The sequence below is a fragment of the Dipodomys spectabilis genome, unplaced genomic scaffold (assembly GCF_019054845.1).
Source record: "Dipodomys spectabilis isolate Male_0828 unplaced genomic scaffold, ASM1905484v1 ptg000069l, whole genome shotgun sequence".
Classification (NCBI taxonomy): Eukaryota; Metazoa; Chordata; class Mammalia; order Rodentia; family Heteromyidae; genus Dipodomys; species Dipodomys spectabilis.
In genome coordinates, this window is record NW_024870746.1 from 7,762,673 (window position 1) to 7,780,016 (window position 17,344).

The following is a 17,344-nucleotide window of genomic DNA, read 5'->3' on the forward strand; positions in this document are numbered from 1 at the left end:
TACACACAAATGTAACAGCATAAGAAAAAAAAAGAGAGTGTTTGGGTATTAGCTGAAGATGGAGGGCTACTGTCAGGAATGGGTGAAGAGACAGAGCCTTGGTTTATTTGAGGGAGAGTTTCTTGCTGAGGTAGGGGCACGGGATGAGTGAGCAATGGTTATGACATCAGAAATCCTAGGGATGTTATCTTGTGAGTATCCTGGAGAGGGAGCTTCCTGTTTGTCTCCCTTTATCCTAATCCCTGCTGGGGACCTTGGAGCAAGGGGGTATTAAGGTGTTGGTGAGTGATCTGAACCTGTAGCCTTCAGATTCCTGGAACAGACCTCTGTCTGTGGGCAGAATCCTCACAGGGATCCCCAGGTTGGCAGGGCTTATTGAGTGCTGGGCATGAGGAAGGAGCCCAGGGAGAATTGGGCAATTGTGCCCTTTCCCAGGGAGGAGGAACCGATAGGCTTATTCACAGGGCGGGTTCCCAGGTGCTCTCAGCCTGAGTCTGATTTCAGCTGAGTTCCTCTTGGAGCTGTGGACAGAGCCTCAGATCCTTTCTTCCTTCTCTCCTCAATCCTTTTTTTTTTTGGATACCAGATTTAGGGAGAAGCCAGAGCCTGAGAGTTCCGTTCTGGGGAGGCAGTGCCCTCTAGTGTGAGGGAGAGGATTTTGGCCGCGGAGGAGGAGGCACCAGCTGGAGGAAGGGCAGAGCCTACAGGCCAAAGCCAAAGAGAAGGAACTGCCAGCCAATGAGGGGCGAGCAGACTACACCCTGAGCTGCGGGACCGAGACAGCACAGGTCCTCAGGTATTTCTTCTAAGTGTATTTCTTCTTCAGATGCCTTCTCTCGAAGAAAGAGCTGGATCCAGTTAGGTGAAAATGTAGCCATGATGGAGAAAGGCTCTTGTGGTTCTTCCCTACCCACCCCAACAATTAGGAAAATTTTATCTAGTCTCAATTTTCTAAATTAGCACACTTTGATTTTTTTTTTTTTTTTTTTTGCCATAGCTGTGGGTCTTGGGGCTACCTTTCCACAAATTTTACTTTTTCTGTTGAGTTTGAATTTTCATCTGTATCTCCCCCCCTTTCTGATAGTTCTTTATTTTTAAATTTATTTATCTATTTATTTGGTGACAATTCTGGGGCTTGAACTCAGGGGCCTGGGTGCTGTCCATGAGCTCCCCCCCCCCCCCCCAACCTCAGGGCTAGCACTCTACCCACTTGAACCCCAGCTCCACTTCTGGGTTTTGGGGTAGTTAATTGGAGATAAGAATCTCATGGACTTTCCTTCAAACTATGATCCTCAGATCTCAGCCTCCTGAGTAGCTAGGATTACAGGAATGAGCCACTGGGCCCTGGTTTGTTATTTCCTGTTTTAAGTGAAGAGGCTATACAGCGATGTGAATCAGGGTTCTATCCTGTCTTGTCAACTCAAGGTTTGCAGTTGGGTTGAGAGGGAGGAGGTGGAAGACATTATCTGTTCTGCTACTGGAAAGGCATGGCCTGGAATCAGCCTTCAGCCTTCAGTTCTATGAGATAGCCATTGTGAATTAACACTCAAGGTTGTGGATGTAGCGGGATTAAGTGACCAGGGAAAACCTTCATTGACTAGAATTAATGGTGGCTTCCAGTAGCGTTCAAGAAACCAGCTCCTTTTTTGAGAGGCTTGAGTTTGGGAAAGTTAATCCTTACCTCTCATTGGACTAATGAGGAAGGCTGAGCACTTTCTCACATAGCTTTTAGGTGTCTGCCTCATTTGTTATGGGCTCATTTTGTCTTTGGGGCACATGTTTACTGAATGAATGCTATCCTGGGTGTTATTCACTAAAATTTCTTGTTACAATCAAGGAAGATTTCATATGCTCAAATCTAAGGTTATGAAAATATCCTAAAAATAGGGTTCATTTATAATGGCTACTGGAGATTTTAGAAATTGCGATTATCTACCCCAGAAAGATGAAGATTAGGCACTGGACTCCCAGTGAGGGACCAGGAGTTTCCTGAGATAATAAGAGGAGGATGGGGAGAGGGCTAGCTAGACACTGATATTAGCTTCCTCACATTTGTGTGTGTGTGTGTGTGTGTGTGTGTGTCTGTACTAGGGCTTGAACTCACTACCTGGGCTCATCTTTTAGCTTTTCACTCAAGGCTAACACTCTATCATTTAAGCCACCATTCTACTTCTGGCTTTATGGTGGTTAATTGAAGATGAGTGTCTTAGGGACTTTCCTACCTGGTCTGACTTTGAACTTCGATCCTCAATTCTCAGCTTCCTGAGTAGATAGGATTACAGATGTGAGCTGCTGCTACCCGGCAGCATCTTCACCTTCATTGTGCATCTGGTGTGGGCAGAGGACCTGAGAAAACTGAGCCTTTGCCACTAAAGAGGCTGTGGTGTGATGGGTAGGCAGACAGGGGCACCATGTAGTAGGTTGGTGCTTTGGTTGTAGAGTGAGAACGGTCATGTTAACTGTCAGCATCTTTCCAGGCAGGTCTCTGTCCCTCTTAGGACCACCATCCACATTTTCTCCGTTGGCATCCTGGAACTCTGTGAGGATGTTGCCCTGGCTTCTTATCTTCTCTGCTTTGGGTCTCCGTGTCTGGGGTAAGTTTTCTTTCTTTGTATCACAAGTGCTTTTGATGATGGACAAGTAACTGTCCTTCAGTTGAATATTAGAAATATACCTAGTGCTCTACCTGGTGTAGCTAGCTAGCAATTTGGAACAGTTCTGGAGTTGTCATATCTTCAGGCAAATTCTTTTTTTTGTATGTTTTTTTTATTGTAAAAATACTGTACAGAGGGGTTACAGTTACATGAGCAAGGTAATGAGTACATTTCCTATCGAGCATTGTTGTTCAGGAAAATTCTCGTTCTGCTATTTGCTATGATCCCAAACATGGAGACTTCTTTACTTATACTGATAGAAAGATAGTGCTGAAAGCTGGCGGTGCATATTACAGGCATGAGCCAATGGTTTATCTTCATTTTTGTATTAGTCATAGTTAAACACAGAACTATGGTCTACATTTGTAAATGAATTCAAATTCCTTAAGAGTAGCAATTCCATTTACTACATCAAAATATTTCTGAGAGTTTTATACTTATGGTAAGACACATCACAAATGCTCATTAAGTAAATGCTATTAAATTAAAATGGACATCTGTTTGGTGATTCTCAAATGCTGGACAAAGGCTATAATTTCCGGGATCACTTCTGTAGTCCATTGAATACTGGACATGTTTTCATGTTGCCTGATATACATAGCTGCTGTTTAGAAGCAATAATATAACTTTGCCTTCTGCTTCTTTGGCAGCTAAATTTAATAGGATTACTTGAAGTTAGTGTTGGAGAAACTTACAAGCCAGGGAATACATAGCTAGCCTTTCTGAGGCCCTGATCAAGAAGTAGCTTGCCCAAGTGAGGCAGTGACTCATGCCCTGCCCTCACCCCAGAATGAATCCTGGTTCCCACTGTGCACCTGTCCTACCACTTGGTGTTGGCTCTGGCCTGATAGCTGCTCTTTGGATCTGAGGGTCTTTGTTAATTGTCTCTTCTAACTTCCTCCTCCTCCTCCTCCTCCTCCTCTTCCTCCTCCTCCTCCTCCTCCTCTGTCTCCTCCTCGTCCCTCCTCTTCCTCTTTCTCCTCCTCCTCCTCCTCCTCTTTCTCCTCCTCCTCCTCCTCCTCTTTCTCCTCCTCCTCCTCCTCTTTCTCCGCCTCCTCCTCCTCTTTCTCCTCCTCCTCCTCCTCTTTCTCTTCCTCCTTCTCCTCTTTTGTCTTGTGCTTCCTCTTAGAGATTTGGCTCTGAACCCCAACAGTCTCTCCAGCTGCCTAGCACACCCTGGTTCAGTGTCAGATTCAAATATTTGCTATTGTTCTAGAGTTACAGTGGAAATTTTCAATGGCTTTGTCTTATAGACAGAGAAACAGGTCCCAAGGAGTCAAGGACTTGCTCAAGTTCATCCGGCAACTCTGGGGAGGCTGCCGAGGGTGGCGGTTATAACTCAAGTGCTGAGGTTCTGGAGACTGGTGTCCACCTCTTAAAACTTCTATCATGTTAGACAAGTCATTTCAACTCTCTGGGCCTCGGTTTCCATCTGTGTAGAGGGAGTAACTATTTTGTGTTGCTTATCTCATGAGGGTGTCCTAAACCACGTTCTGATAGCATCCTTGAGGCTTTGCCATCACAGACCTGGCCTATGGGAATGGCAAATGCTGTTGCGGGATGGCTATTGCTCCCAAAGTCTTTGGTATTGACTGAGGACTGTGGAAGGTGAAGAAATGTTGGTGATGACTAATAATTCAACGAACTTGTTTTGAAATGCTTAATTTTTGAGGGCAGTCACAATGATACATCTATTTCTAATTTTGAGAGCTTTATATGGCACCAACGTGTGCTCAATACAAATATTAAGCATTTGCTCAAAACAATGACAGCCATCTTGTATGTATCTTGTATGTAACACTCTGCAGGGGGCCCGTGGATCGGCTGGTAAGTGTATAAGTGAAATGGGGCAGCCAGTGCTGCTCAGATAAGGCAGCAGAGGAGTCTACAGAGCTCTGAATGGAGAGAGGGTTGGAAAGAGCAGGCCTCCTCATCTCAGAATTAAGGTGGCCGGTTGGGGCAGAGGTGGGTGGAGGCAGTGGAAGGCTGAGACCAGAGCTAGCTGCAGTTCTTCTGTGTTGCTTCCTGGAGGACGCTGGGGAATGGGGAGGCTGGAAGGCTGGGGGCAATGGAAGGGGCGTACCTGGCCATGCTGCCTGTTTTCTTCTCTTCATGGACCATTGCCCCATTCCTTTGCAGGAGATGTCCTGCAGTTGTCCTGGAATGAAACCCAAGCCAGAGATATCTCAGAGAAGCTTCTAGACATGTTAGTTGGTATCTCACAGCTCACTCACAGGAACCACAATAGTAAGGCATTTTAGGGGATTGGCTGGGCTTTCTCAGGACTTGATTATGTCTTGTCTGGGAGTGGGTGGATGGGCGAGAATCCTAAAGAGCTCACTTGTTGGTCACTCCCAGGAACTATCCTGAGTCCTTAGGCAAAGGGAGGTTCTTCTAAAAAAGAAAAAGAGAAAAATCTAGAAGAAGAGGGGAGAGAAAGTACAGTGAGAGAAGACATGTGCCCCACTCCTTACCTCCCATTGTGGGAATGGAGACACTCGGAGAGCTCCCAAGGCTCTGGGAAGGGAGAGATGTAGCCTTCAGGGAGCCTACAGTCTTGGGTGAGGGTCTCCTACTTCTACCTCTGGAGAGATCTCACCTGGAAGAGAGAGTTACATTCCATTTTTTAGGAAACTTCCTGTGGGCTCTGGAGTCCCTAGTTGAGAAGGCTGGCAGAAATTTCTTCCTAATCACCATTCTGAATGAAGTCTATGATCAAAGACACAGATAGAGGTCCAGGGGCCAATGCCAGGATGGGAAATGAATTCTAAGGCATCCATGCTAAGTTGCTTCAAGATAAGGCAGTTTAGAATGTTGCCTGGAGATACTTTCTGAAGGAGGGGAGATCACACACAGGCAAGAGAGAAGTTGAAGACCAGGGAAATGTGAGAGAAGAATAGGGAAGGAGGCAACTTGACAATGTGGAGTGCAGCATGTCTGGGTAGTTGTTTAGCCTAAATAGGGCCATGAAGATGAGAAAGGGAGGCTGTGGGTGGAGGAGGCCTCCCTCTGGGCTCCTACCCCATTGTGGGGCAGGGCAGAGCCCTGGATAGGGCCTGTCCCATGTCATCCTGTGATCTCTTTGACAGGCATTCCCACCATAATCTCTCGCAAGGAGTGGGAGGCGAGACCACTCACCTGCACAGCCCTGCTGAGCCCACCTGTGGCCTACCTCATCACGGAGCAGCTCATGGGGATGGAGTGCCAGGAACAGAACTCTTGCAGCCAGAAGCTGCGGGTGCTACAGTCTCATTCTGTCCATAACAAAGGCTGGTGTGATATGGCCTTCAAGTAAGAGGCTGGTCAGCCCCATTCGAAAGTTACTTCATTTAAGGGCTCTATTTTCCCTCCTCGGTTTCCCTGATTTTTTTTTTTTCTGGGCTTTATTGATGCTGCTTTAATGATGAATAAAAAGTATTTTTTTTTAAAAAAAGAAAAACAAAACCCATAGTCCTTCAGAGGCTATGAGGAGGACCTGCTAAGAGCCATTTGCTTACACAGAAACTTCTGAACTCTGGAAAAGAAGCTGGGAAGGTTAGATGGACAATACCTATAGTCCCTGTCTGAGAACTTGTCAAGCCTTGCAGTTCACAGATCTGAATATCACCTAAATCAAATATCACCTAATTAGGCCCTTCCCGCTCCTCAGAGGAGTGAATGGATAGGAGAAACATTGCCACCTTATTTCACAAGGGAGAATGCCACAGTCTAGGGGATCTCAAGAATTTGTTTAAAATGACTCAGAGCAAGGAAGCATGGACTATGAGTAATGTCAGAGACTGCCTGTTAGTCCAGCTCTGTGAAGGCCAGTACCCACTTAGTCCACGACCCTGGGAAACACTTTCCCGTTTGTTACCCAGAGGAACCACCTTACCAAAGAGGTGGAGGTGGGGTATATAGGGAAGAGTAGGCCTTGGAACAGGTGGGAGAAGAGTCACGTGTCAAAATGAACCTGAAGACGAACGATTCCTGCCTTGTGCATTGTATATCTATCTACTGGGAAGACTATAATAGAGACCTAGAAGCTTCTCTTCTCATTTAGACTCATGAGTGAGGATACATGCGTGCGCACGTGCACACACACACACACACACACACACACACACACACACATGCTTATATATGAGAATATATATGTGAGTATGTATATACAGATCCTCATATAAATATACTACATTATATCAAATATTTGAGAAAGATTAGAAATGGCATTTTTTGTCCACAAAAAGTGACTTCTGATTTATTCATTTTGCACTCGTGCCCTTTAAATTTATTTTCCACAGAAATAACTAAGAGCATCTGGAGGCTCTGTTTATAGCCACCAGGATCATCTGCAGGCCCTGTATTTAGGATCTCTGCTGCTCTGTTGGTGTCACTGTAGTGTTACCTGCTTCAGGGTAATTAAGTGTTTCTAATTGACTGTGCCTCTGAGTGAGGTTTCTGCAGAGATGACTCAATATTCAGTGCAGCTGTGTTCACATTGGGCTAACCAGAGGCAGCTGCATTGTGACAGAGGAATCTGCTGGAAGTAATGGTGGCCAAGCCAATGAGATACGAGATCTTTGTGCCCCATTCCCATTCCCCAGTGTGAGGTGGGAAGTTGGCCTGACTCAGTGTGGGGGTCTTTACTTGACCTCCAGGAAATATCCCTTGTGTTCAGTTTGCTTTGGAAACTCATGATCTAGTAAAAGCCGATATGTAAACAGTCATGAAGACATCAGTTTTGAAGCCATCTAGAAGGTGGAGGATGAGAAATCATAAAGAGACAGAAATGAAGAAGGAATAAATGGGGAAAATAAAAGAGTATGTATATCACACTTAAAAAGAAACTGAAGAGCAGATGATGTTCTAAATACACTTCTGTGATAATGAAGAGCTTATGGGAATTACAATGGAAAAACTAAAGAAAAAGTAAAAATAACACAAATTCTGAATTTTAGGGTAATGTTTTAAAGAATGTTCAAGTGCTTCATCCTGTAATGTAAAAAGGTGATGAGTTAATTCTTGGGCCCTTGAAAATGTTGAACTAAGGTCCTCACATCCTTAGTAATCACACATTCAAATTCTACCTTGAATCAAAAAAGTATTTTTTAAAGTAAGATCCTGGAAAAGGCATTCAAACAGTCATAGCCAAAAATGAAGTGTATTCTCAGGTCTATTGGTTTAAATTTTGTTTTTTTTTTTTCTGCTCCATATTCTTATACTATTAAAGAATAGTACTTATTTGTGAACATCAAAGACCCTGTTTCCCTTTTAAGGATCAGTGAGAAGGATTTTCTTACAGAGATTTACCACTAAACCAATATTTCCTTGCTTGGCAGCTTCCTGGTTGGGGATGATGGCAGGGTGTATGAAGGTGTTGGCTGGCACGTCCAAGGTTTGCACACTCAAGGATACAACAATGTCTCCCTGGGCATTGCCTTTTTTGGCAATAAGATAGGTAATGGTCATTTCCCTGTGGACTCTTGTAATTACTTTTATTGCTTCAGCCTACATCATACTTGTCCCCTTTTATACCTTCTCTTGAAGCTCTTTGCTCATTAGATTCTATGACATGTATTTTTCTTGTCCTTTCTTTTTGTGGTCTGCACTCTGATGTTGCTGACGCCACAGTGGGCGTTGCTTGGGTTTACTGTTAGTCCCACCTGGAGTCTGGATGTTCACAGTGATGCTTTGGATGGTGGGTGGGTGAGGGCAGACAAAACAGGGCTTATTTCTTCTTCTAGTGTCTTCTGTTGGTAGAAACTAGCAGGAATCCAGCAGGCAAGTAAGTTGGGACATAGAGTTTGCAGGGGTCAACAACAGAACATATAAACAAAAAACAGTAGAGTTGTGTGCGGGAAGGATGGAGTTGAGAGATTACAGATAACTTGTACCTGCAAGTATCTGCAGTTGATGATTGGGTTAGGAATAACCTTTATCTTAGAGGGGTTCTGTGAGGATTGTGTGGGCTAGTGGACATAAAGAATGTACTACATGCCCAATTATGGCAACTACTCAATATATATATTGTCAGTCTCCCCTGTACCCATACCAAGGTATACCTGAGTTGGTCCAGTGAGTCTCCCTCTGCATGTGCCTTTTATTTCCTCTTGGCCCTTCTACCTGTAGATGGATACTGTTAGGTTGGCTCTTGGAAGAGGTTGCCAATATTGGCTGCTGAGAGCTCTGATGGATAGTTCTTGTCTTTTAGACCTTCTGTCATGACCCTTGAGGCTATTTTCTATCTTCCTACCCATCAGCCACTCACTCAGGCAGTCATACCACTCCTTTGTCTGGTATATAGTACAATTTACTAATAGTTCTATGTCCATGTTATCTTCTCTAAAGGTAGCAGTCCAAGCCCTGCTGCCTTAGCTGCAGCAGAGGGTCTGGTCTTCTATGCCATACAGATGGGTCACCTGTCACCCAGGTATGTTCAGCCACTCCTCTTGAAAGAAAAGAACTGCTTGGCCCCTACAAATCCAAAGACACCTAAGAAAGGTAAGACCTTAATTTCTCTTCATCCTGCTTCTTTCTTACCCCCTGCAGCCCCATTTGTGAATATTCTTTTCTGGTTAGATTCTTTTCTTTCATTTTTATTTTTTATTGGTTACAGTTACATAAGTCAGGTAAGGTAATGAGTCGTTGAGTATTGTCACCTCTTCCCTCATTGGAGTACATTTCTTTTTGGACAGTGTCACGCCTTCCCTTACTCTCTCCCAGTTTTTCTCTCCCTTCCTCACCCACACGTTGTATAGTGTCTAGTGAGTCCAGCTGCATTGGTTTACCCTTTGTCTCCTGAGGGACTCTATGTGCTTCTTAAACCAAGAACAACTCATGCCTGGAAGATTCTGAAAGGGCACTTTCCTGACTTTTTCTCCACCTGCTCCCACCCTGCTCAGTATGATACTATGATACTGCCACAGATTCATTCTTAACACAAATATACATGTACCCAGATTTAAATTCAACAAATAAATGGATCAACCAATAATGATTGACCAGCGGGTGTTCCAGGTACTGAGTGAGCATACAGCTGTGGAGAATATAGATAAAACCCTCCACCTGTAGGGAGGTTATGCTTCAGTGAGTAAAGTCTGGAAATGAGCAAATGGTAGGTGAAATATTTATGTTGTTTGATAGCATGGAGGAGATGGAGAAAAATGAGGCATACGAATGGAGTGATGTCAATATATTTCTTTTTTCTTTTCTCCTTTCTTTCTTTCTTTCTTTCTTTCTTTCTTTCTTTCTTTCTTTCTTTCTTTCTTTCTTTCTTTCTTTCTTTCTTTCTTTCTTTCTTTCTTTCTTTCTTTCCTTCCTTCCTTCCTTCCTTCTTTCTCTCCTTCCTTCCTTCTTTCTTTGTTCCTTTCTTTCTTTTTGTCGGCCGTGGGACTTGAACTCTGGGCCTGAGCGCTGTCTCTCAGTTCTTCAGCTCCACCACTTGAGCTACAGCACCACTTCCAATATATTTCTTTTTTCAAATTTTATTTTATTGTAAAGATGCTGTGCAGAGGGGTTACAGTTACATGAAGAAGGCAATGAGTACATTTCTTGTCGAGCATTATTACCCCTTCCCTTGTTGTTCTCCCACTATTCCTTCCCTCCCTCACCTCACCCGCTCCTCCCCCCAGCCTGGAAGTTGTAAAGTTCATTTCCAATATACTGTCTTGTGGGTATCATTGTTGTAATGGGTCATCCTGTGTCCTTCTTTCGGGTTTTAAGTGAAATGAACCCCAAGATAGGGACACAAAGGTCTTTGTTGTTGTTTTAAATGTACTATGTGATTTTTTTGTTTCCTTTGTATGTTCTTTCCCCTATGGTATATCCCCTGTTGTCACTGTACTTGATTTTTGTACCCTGCATCTTGTATATACAGTTGTCTAATTTGGGAAGGGGAAGGGGAATAACTTAACATCAATGTATTTCTATAGTTGTGTACACTGTGTACACACACACACACACACACATTCACATACTTTTCTAAGGGGAAAAGCTAGCCAGCCTGTCATATGGTCTGTGATAGAAAATGGCTTGAATTCACATATTCTTTTTTTTTGTTGCTGTTGGTCATGGGGCTTGAACTCAGGACCTGGATGCTGTCCCAGAGTGTCTTTGCTCAAGGCTAGTGCTCTTCCACTTTGAGCCACAGCGCTATTTCAGGTTTTATTCTGGTGACAAATTGGAGATAAGAGTCTCATGAACTTTCTTGCCTGGGCTGACTTCCAACTGTGATCCTCAGATTTCAGCCTCCTGAGTAGCTGGGATTATAGGCATCAGCCACTAGGCATCTGGATTCACATTCTTCTTAGAAGAATGAATCTTCTAAGAACTTGAGCAATGAAAATGATGCACTGTTTTGGAGAGAGCCAGCAGCAAATTACAACCAAAAAAAATAATGAGTATTTTTAGTGAGTGTCACTATTGCTGTTAGAATTAGCCTTTTCCTAAAACTCAACTATACCTTTAGACATTGGGTTTTTAAACTTATTAATCTCTAAATAGAGGTTTACTGGCTTTAGATGGCCACTATCCATAAAGTGTTAATTCCTCAACATTTATAGAATCTTTACAGATTTCCACATATTTCCATATATATGCGATCAATTTAAAGAGTAAGCAGATTTCTGTGTATCGTTCTTGTTCCATAATACCCATGTAAACATACACTTAGATTTTTGGAGAAAATAACCACTATTCTTTCTGACTCATGGGTCTGTTCCCTTCTGTACACACCCTAGTTTCTACAGTTATCAGAATCCTGTCCCTTGGCTCCAGTGTTCTGACCCAGGAGTGGTGGGCAGGGATGCAGTCCCCCAGCCTTCCTGGGGACTTTCCACAGTGGGCTGGATTAGGAAGCATCTCCCTATGAGTAGGGAGCTGGAGGAGTATCTCAGAGTGGCCAGGAGATCCCTGGTACTCAAGAGTGACACAATCCCTCCCAAGAAGGGGAGCTGGGGAACTTCCTACTCAATGGCTCAGCTCACACACAACACTGCTATAGGTTTGGCTTTTAAAGACCTCAAATCAGAATTCTCCTGCAGTGAAGTTCATGATAGGATGTTTCCATGAGTACTGGCTGTTGTGGAGAGACTGAGGCATAATAACCCAGCCTGCGGATGTGAGATGTTCACAAGAGGCATGGACCAATTCCTATTTCCATTTCCTTCACCTCAGCTTGCCCCCACATCACCCCACGATCTACTTGGGAAGCCAGAGAGACACACTGCCCTCAGATGCTTCTCCCAGCCAAATACGTCATCATCATCCACACTGCTGGGACAAGCTGCAATGTGTCCACCGCCTGCCAGATCAACATCAGAAATACCCAGTCTTTTCACATGGACAAGCAAGGCTTTTGTGACATTGGCTATCAGTAAGTAGAATCAGTGGAAACATAGCCCCTTTCTTCTTTAGGGCTGTGGAAAAGAAGGCTGGAGGAGTCCTTTTGCCATGCCAAGCACTTTGCATAGGCACCATATTTTATTCTTGTGGAACTCTAGACTGAGTATCATTTATAGCACAGCTAGGATTAGTTAATCCTTTTGGGAATGTTCTCCACATGTGGCTGGGAAGAATCTGAAGAGAAGGCATAAAGAAAGCCATCGTTATAAAGCAAGACTATGAGATCCCTCAGGAAGGCTATTGAAGGGAAGGGATGTGCCTATTTATGCAGCCCCTTCTAAGCAATCAAGAGTCAAAGGTCCTGTTTACTGCTACCTCCATCTAGCCCAATCCCTGCCTTACTCTCTGTGATGTTAGAATCCTGAGAGTCCTCAGTGATTTATCATGCTTATAGATAGGAACTTGTAACTTCTCTGGGCCTCTTTTTTTTTTTTTTTTGGCTTATTTCTACAACAGAACACATAATACATTTCCTGATTGTAGACAGTGAGTGAGATCAAAGTATTCTCTTTTGAGAATATTTTTAGAAACAAAACCATATTAAAGTAATGTAATAGCAGACGCAAGTTGGGAGATGCCTTGAATGTTTCACAGAAGGGTTTTAGGTTATTTATTTAGGACTCATCCACAGCAAATTTTGGTGTCTTGGATTGGTTTATTTCTGCAGATGTGTTATTGCCCTTCTGGATGGCTTTCTCATCTCAGCTCCTGTTTATAAGCAGCTTTTGCATACAGACAAAAATCTGCCTCATTTTGCAGGACTTTTATAGGTTTGGCTGCAGTTACTTAGCTCAGATAACAGAGAATTGACGACAAATGTAGAAATCCCAAATGGGAACGATCAGAAGCTTGTTTTCCACTTCAGTCTTCAGAGGCTGTACTTCTCTTTCAAAACCTGCTACGCAATCTATACCCACTCCAGCGGCATGATGTTCAGGATATCGACCGCAACCAGGACAAAACACCCATTCGCACATCATTAGTAACTTCGTAGGCCATTTTATTGGGTGTCTGTTACGTCCTGCATGCTAGGCAAGGAAGATATGGCCCCTTCCCTATGGAGTTGAGAGAAGTCATAAACAAGTAATTATAATGCACAACAACATTAAGCACTATGACAGAAGAAAAAAACCAGGCACACCTAAGATGAGCCTCCATTCAGTTCCTTGGGGGAGTGATTGGCATCGAAGAAGTGCTCCTGAAGAAAAGGCATCTATGGTGGCACATAGATAAGGTATTAAGAGTTAGTTGGGCAAAGAAGGGGGAGCATGTTCCAGGTAAAGGAGCATACCACATATTGAAGACCTGGTGTCCAGACAGCATGTATTGTGTGTGTGTGTGTGTGTGTGTGTGTGTGTGTGTGTGTGTGTGTGGTGGTCCTGGGGCTTGAAATCAGGGCTTAGCTTGAGATTGGAGAGGCCTGTGTGGAGTCATATCACCAGGACCTTGTAATTGATCCTTGAGACAAGAATAGCACCCTGTGATAGAATTTATATGCTAGAAAAACCTCTTTGAATGCCATTTTAAGAATGGTTGAGCTGGGCGCTGGTGGCTCACACCTGTAATCCTAGCTACTCAGGAGGCTGAGATGTAAGGTTCAAAGCCAGCCCAGGCAGGAAAGGCCATGAGCCTCTTATCTCCAATAAACCACTCAGAAAACTGAAAGTGGTGCTGTGGCTCAAGTGGTAGCCTTGCCCAGAGTTCAAGCCCCATGACAGGCAAAAAAGAAAGAAAGAAAGAATGAAAGAAAGAAAGAAAGAAAGAAAGAAAGAAAGAAAGAAAGAAAGAAAGAAAGAAAGAAAGAAAGAAAGAAAGAGGGCTGGGAAGGTGGCTCAGTGGTAGAGCGCTTGCCTTACATGCCTGAGGCCCTGGGTTTGATTCCCCAGCACCACATAAGCAAAAAGAAAAAAAAAGCCAGAAGTGGTGCTGTGGCTCAAGTGGTAGAGCACTAGCCTTGAGCTGAAGAGCTGAGAGACAGCGCCCAGACCCAGAGTTCAGGCCCCACGATCAGACCCCCCCCAAAAAAAAAGAAAGAAAGAAAGAAAAAGGTTGGAAGGAGGTGAAACTCTGAGTTATTGTATTAACCCAGTGACTTAAGGGATAATAGTAACTGTTTGCTGAGGGAAGTAGAGGAATTTAGGAGCTATGGAAGGGCATAGTAAGTCATGATTAATAGTTAGATGGGGTTGGGAGAAGGACAAAGTGGCATTCAGGATAGTGCCCAATGTTTTTGGTTGGTCTAGACATGTTGGATTTTTTTTTTGTCGGTCGTGGGGCTTGAGCCCTGGGCTTGAGTGCTGTTCCTCAGCTCTTCAACTCAAGGCTAGCACTCTACCACTTGAGCCACAGCACCACATCTGATTTTCTGGTGGTTTATTAGAGTTAAGAGTCTCACGGACTTTCCTGCCTGGGCTGGCTTTGAACTGTGATCTTCAGATCTCAGCCTCCTGAGTAGATAGGATTACAGGTGTGAGCCACTCATGTCCAGCAATGTGTTGGATTTTTATATATGCTAATTGAAACTATGAGAGTCAATCATTGTCCAAAGTGAGTATGTTCATCCAGACAAGAGAAGGGGCTTGAGTAGGGTCCAGAGAAGATAGCCTGGGTTTCTGAGGACACAGTGTCGAGGAAAAGCATTTGTGATGGTAGAGGGACCTGAGGGAGAGCAGCCAGAGGAGGAAAGTGCGGGCTTGTGAAAGCTTGGAAAAGACAATGTTTCAAGAGGGTAATGAACAGGGACAATGTACTGCAGAAGTAAAGTAGTGCCCACTGTACTCAGAATCAAGGAAGCCAGTAGTCACCTTAGAGAGGCCAGCTTCAGTGAAGTGGGGGGGGGATAGAGATACACTGTTTATGGACTGTGTTTTTGTATTTATTCTCTGTGAACCCTGGTCCCTAAGAGACATCCAGCTAATAGGTGATACATAGATGAAAGTATGAATTACTGATTAAAGGAATGACTGAAGCAAGTTCTCCCCAGAGTGATTCTTTGTTTTCTTTTGTCTTATCCTAGCTTCTTGGTGGGCCAGGATGGTGGAGTATATGAAGGAGTTGGCTGGCATATCCAAGGCTCTCACACCTATGGATACAATGATATTGCTCTAGGAATTGCCTTTATGGGAAACTTTGTAGGTAAGAGGGCTCTGGGTAATGGAGTACTATATGGAATGTCTCAGGAGGGTAAGACCAAGGGTGGCATGGTGGGACCGGCCAGGGCCAGTGGAGCTCTTAAGTTTAAAGCAGACTCTCAGTACAGGATGATTGTCATCAGATGCCTCTCCCAGATAGAACATTTATCCTAAGCGACCCATCCCACACCCCAGGTCCATCTGGTTGTATTTATACCCAAGGCAAACATTAGGCAAAGGAAAAAACTTTTGTAAATTTGGTACTGTTTCGGTTCTCTCTGTCTCTTTCCTTGATGATCATGATGACAGTGCTGGTGAACACAACTGCACCACAGAGAAGGATCCAGTGGGCATATCTGCTCTGGACCTGCTAAGAAGGGATGTGTCATGCAGGAGTTCTACTCTAGGGCAGCTGTTAAAATTTCTAAAAGAAACTTTGGCCAGGAAAATGGAGGAACACAATAGCCTGTTTTTTTTTTTTGTGTCTGATTGCTACAATTCATGTAAATTTGTTTCCCATGATGATGATGATGATTGATGATGATGATGATGGCTTGGGGTGGAGTAAGGAAGGAAATGGACTGGAATCCAAATGCTTGTCCCTCCTTAAGCAGGTAATCGTAAGGCCCTAATGATTGATGGGAGTAAACATGTTTTGCAGAAAAGCCTCCCAATGCAGCAGCATTGGAGGCAGCCCAGGACCTGATCCAGTGTGCTGTGCTCCAGGGGTACTTAGCCCCCAACTACCTGCTGATGGGCCACAGTGATGTGGCCAATACTCTGTCTCCTGGGAAGGCTTTGTATGACATCATCAAGACATGGCCTCACTTCAAACTCTGAGTGAGCTCAGCAACTTCGGAGGCTTCTCAACATCCCACGGGGTCTCTGTCCTCACTTCCCACCTTGGTTTAATATCCTGTATCTTCCTTCCCCTATCAGCCTCACTTTGTTCCTCTTTGCTTGGTTGGGATGCTCCTGACCTTTCCTGATGACGTTCTCCAGTGTCCCCCACCCTAGGCACTCACAGTCCTCTGAATTTGGGTCTAGCCTCCTCCCTCCTCTCCTTCCTTTATCTTTATCAGGCAGGTGAGATGTCTAGAGGTCCCTGTCACATTTCTCTTTCCCTTGGTACCTGCCCCTCTGCCTGCTATGGCTTTCCCTGTGGTCTGCCTAGCAGCTGCTAGCCCTTGTCTATTAGCCAGGCCTGGGTGTTCATCACAGGGTGCCCATTGACTTGCATAGAATTGGTTGCTATCCTTTAAGGGCTGTAGTTATTGTTGTTGTTGTTTTTTAAAATAGTAATGTCTATTTTCTCCTAGACTGTGAATGTGTCTGGGGGAGCTGCTGAGTTCTATTTATCACTGTGTCCTGTGTCAGTTCCTGAACAGTGTCTGGAATTTAGTATGTACTATAGATGTTTGTAGAAGAAATAGACACAAAATAGTACATCCTCGTGCCTGCTCACCTGGTCAGTGTGTTCCATCATCTCTTATTTGGAAGTGCTTCTGAGTAGTGCTGCAGCATTCTGTCCATCCTATTCCTTCTCAGTCTAAGTATCAGAGTTGGCTCTGGTGGCTTGTCTGTAGTGGGTGCTGTCTTTCTAGATTCCCATGCCCTTGTCTCCCTAGAGTATTCTGAAGTCTGGAGCCATATGCTTCTTTAGAGCCAGCCAGAGATATATCTGTACAAAGCAGCTCAGCCTGCTTGTGCCTGGCTAGGCTATTCTGGGCACTGGACTGAGTGAGGACATAGAACTTTGGTACTCTGCGGCCCTTTCTGTCCAGCAGGGAGTAATAAATAAATAAATAAATAGCTAGCTAGCTAGCTAGCTAGATAGGAGTGAGAAAACCTAGTGCTGTTCAACAGAAGCACACAGGCTGGATATTGTTTCACTGGGCCTAATCCAAAAAAAAAGGGAAGAAGGAAAAGGGAATAGAAGGAGAGGAGCTAGAAACATGGGCCTCCCTCACTTGGTAAATTCCTTTGATATGCATACTGTGTCTTTGTGCTTAGAATGTTCTGGCATCTCTTACTAGACAGGTTTTTAACAGCCACACATTTGCACCTCTTTGTGCTTTTCAAAGACTTCCTCCTTTTAAAAAATTCTTTTATTTTGTGTTGGTACTGGGGCCTTGAACTCAGGGCCTCCCACTCTCCCTTTCCGCTCAAGGGTGG

At 44.2% G+C, this 17,344-nt stretch overlaps 1 protein-coding gene across 1 annotated transcript; it reads left to right on the top strand.

Moving 5' to 3' along the window:
- The first annotated feature begins 2,545 nt into the window (after positions 1-2,545).
- Positions 2,546-16,009, top strand: Pglyrp3 (peptidoglycan recognition protein 3). The gene is made up of 8 exons (XM_042681498.1): positions 2,546-2,594; positions 4,794-4,901; positions 5,744-5,945; positions 7,976-8,094; positions 8,985-9,137; positions 11,811-12,009; positions 15,055-15,173; positions 15,831-16,009. The coding sequence occupies exons 1-8, from the start codon at positions 2,546-2,548 to the stop codon at positions 16,007-16,009; spliced, it is 1,128 nt and encodes a 375-aa protein (XP_042537432.1).
- Positions 16,010-17,344: the final 1,335 nt, after the last annotated feature.

Excerpts from the sequence above, each read along its gene's own strand:
- Pglyrp3 (XM_042681498.1), top strand. The coding sequence starts at position 2,546 with ATGTTGCCCTGGCTTCTTATCTTCTCTGCTTTGGGTCTCCGTGTCTGG. Across the intron at positions 8,095-8,984 it reads CTTTTTTGGCAATAAGATAG|GTAGCAGTCCAAGCCCTGCT; the intron begins GTAATGGTCATT and ends TCTTCTCTAAAG. Across the intron at positions 12,010-15,054 it reads TTTTGTGACATTGGCTATCA|CTTCTTGGTGGGCCAGGATG; the intron begins GTAAGTAGAATC and ends GTCTTATCCTAG.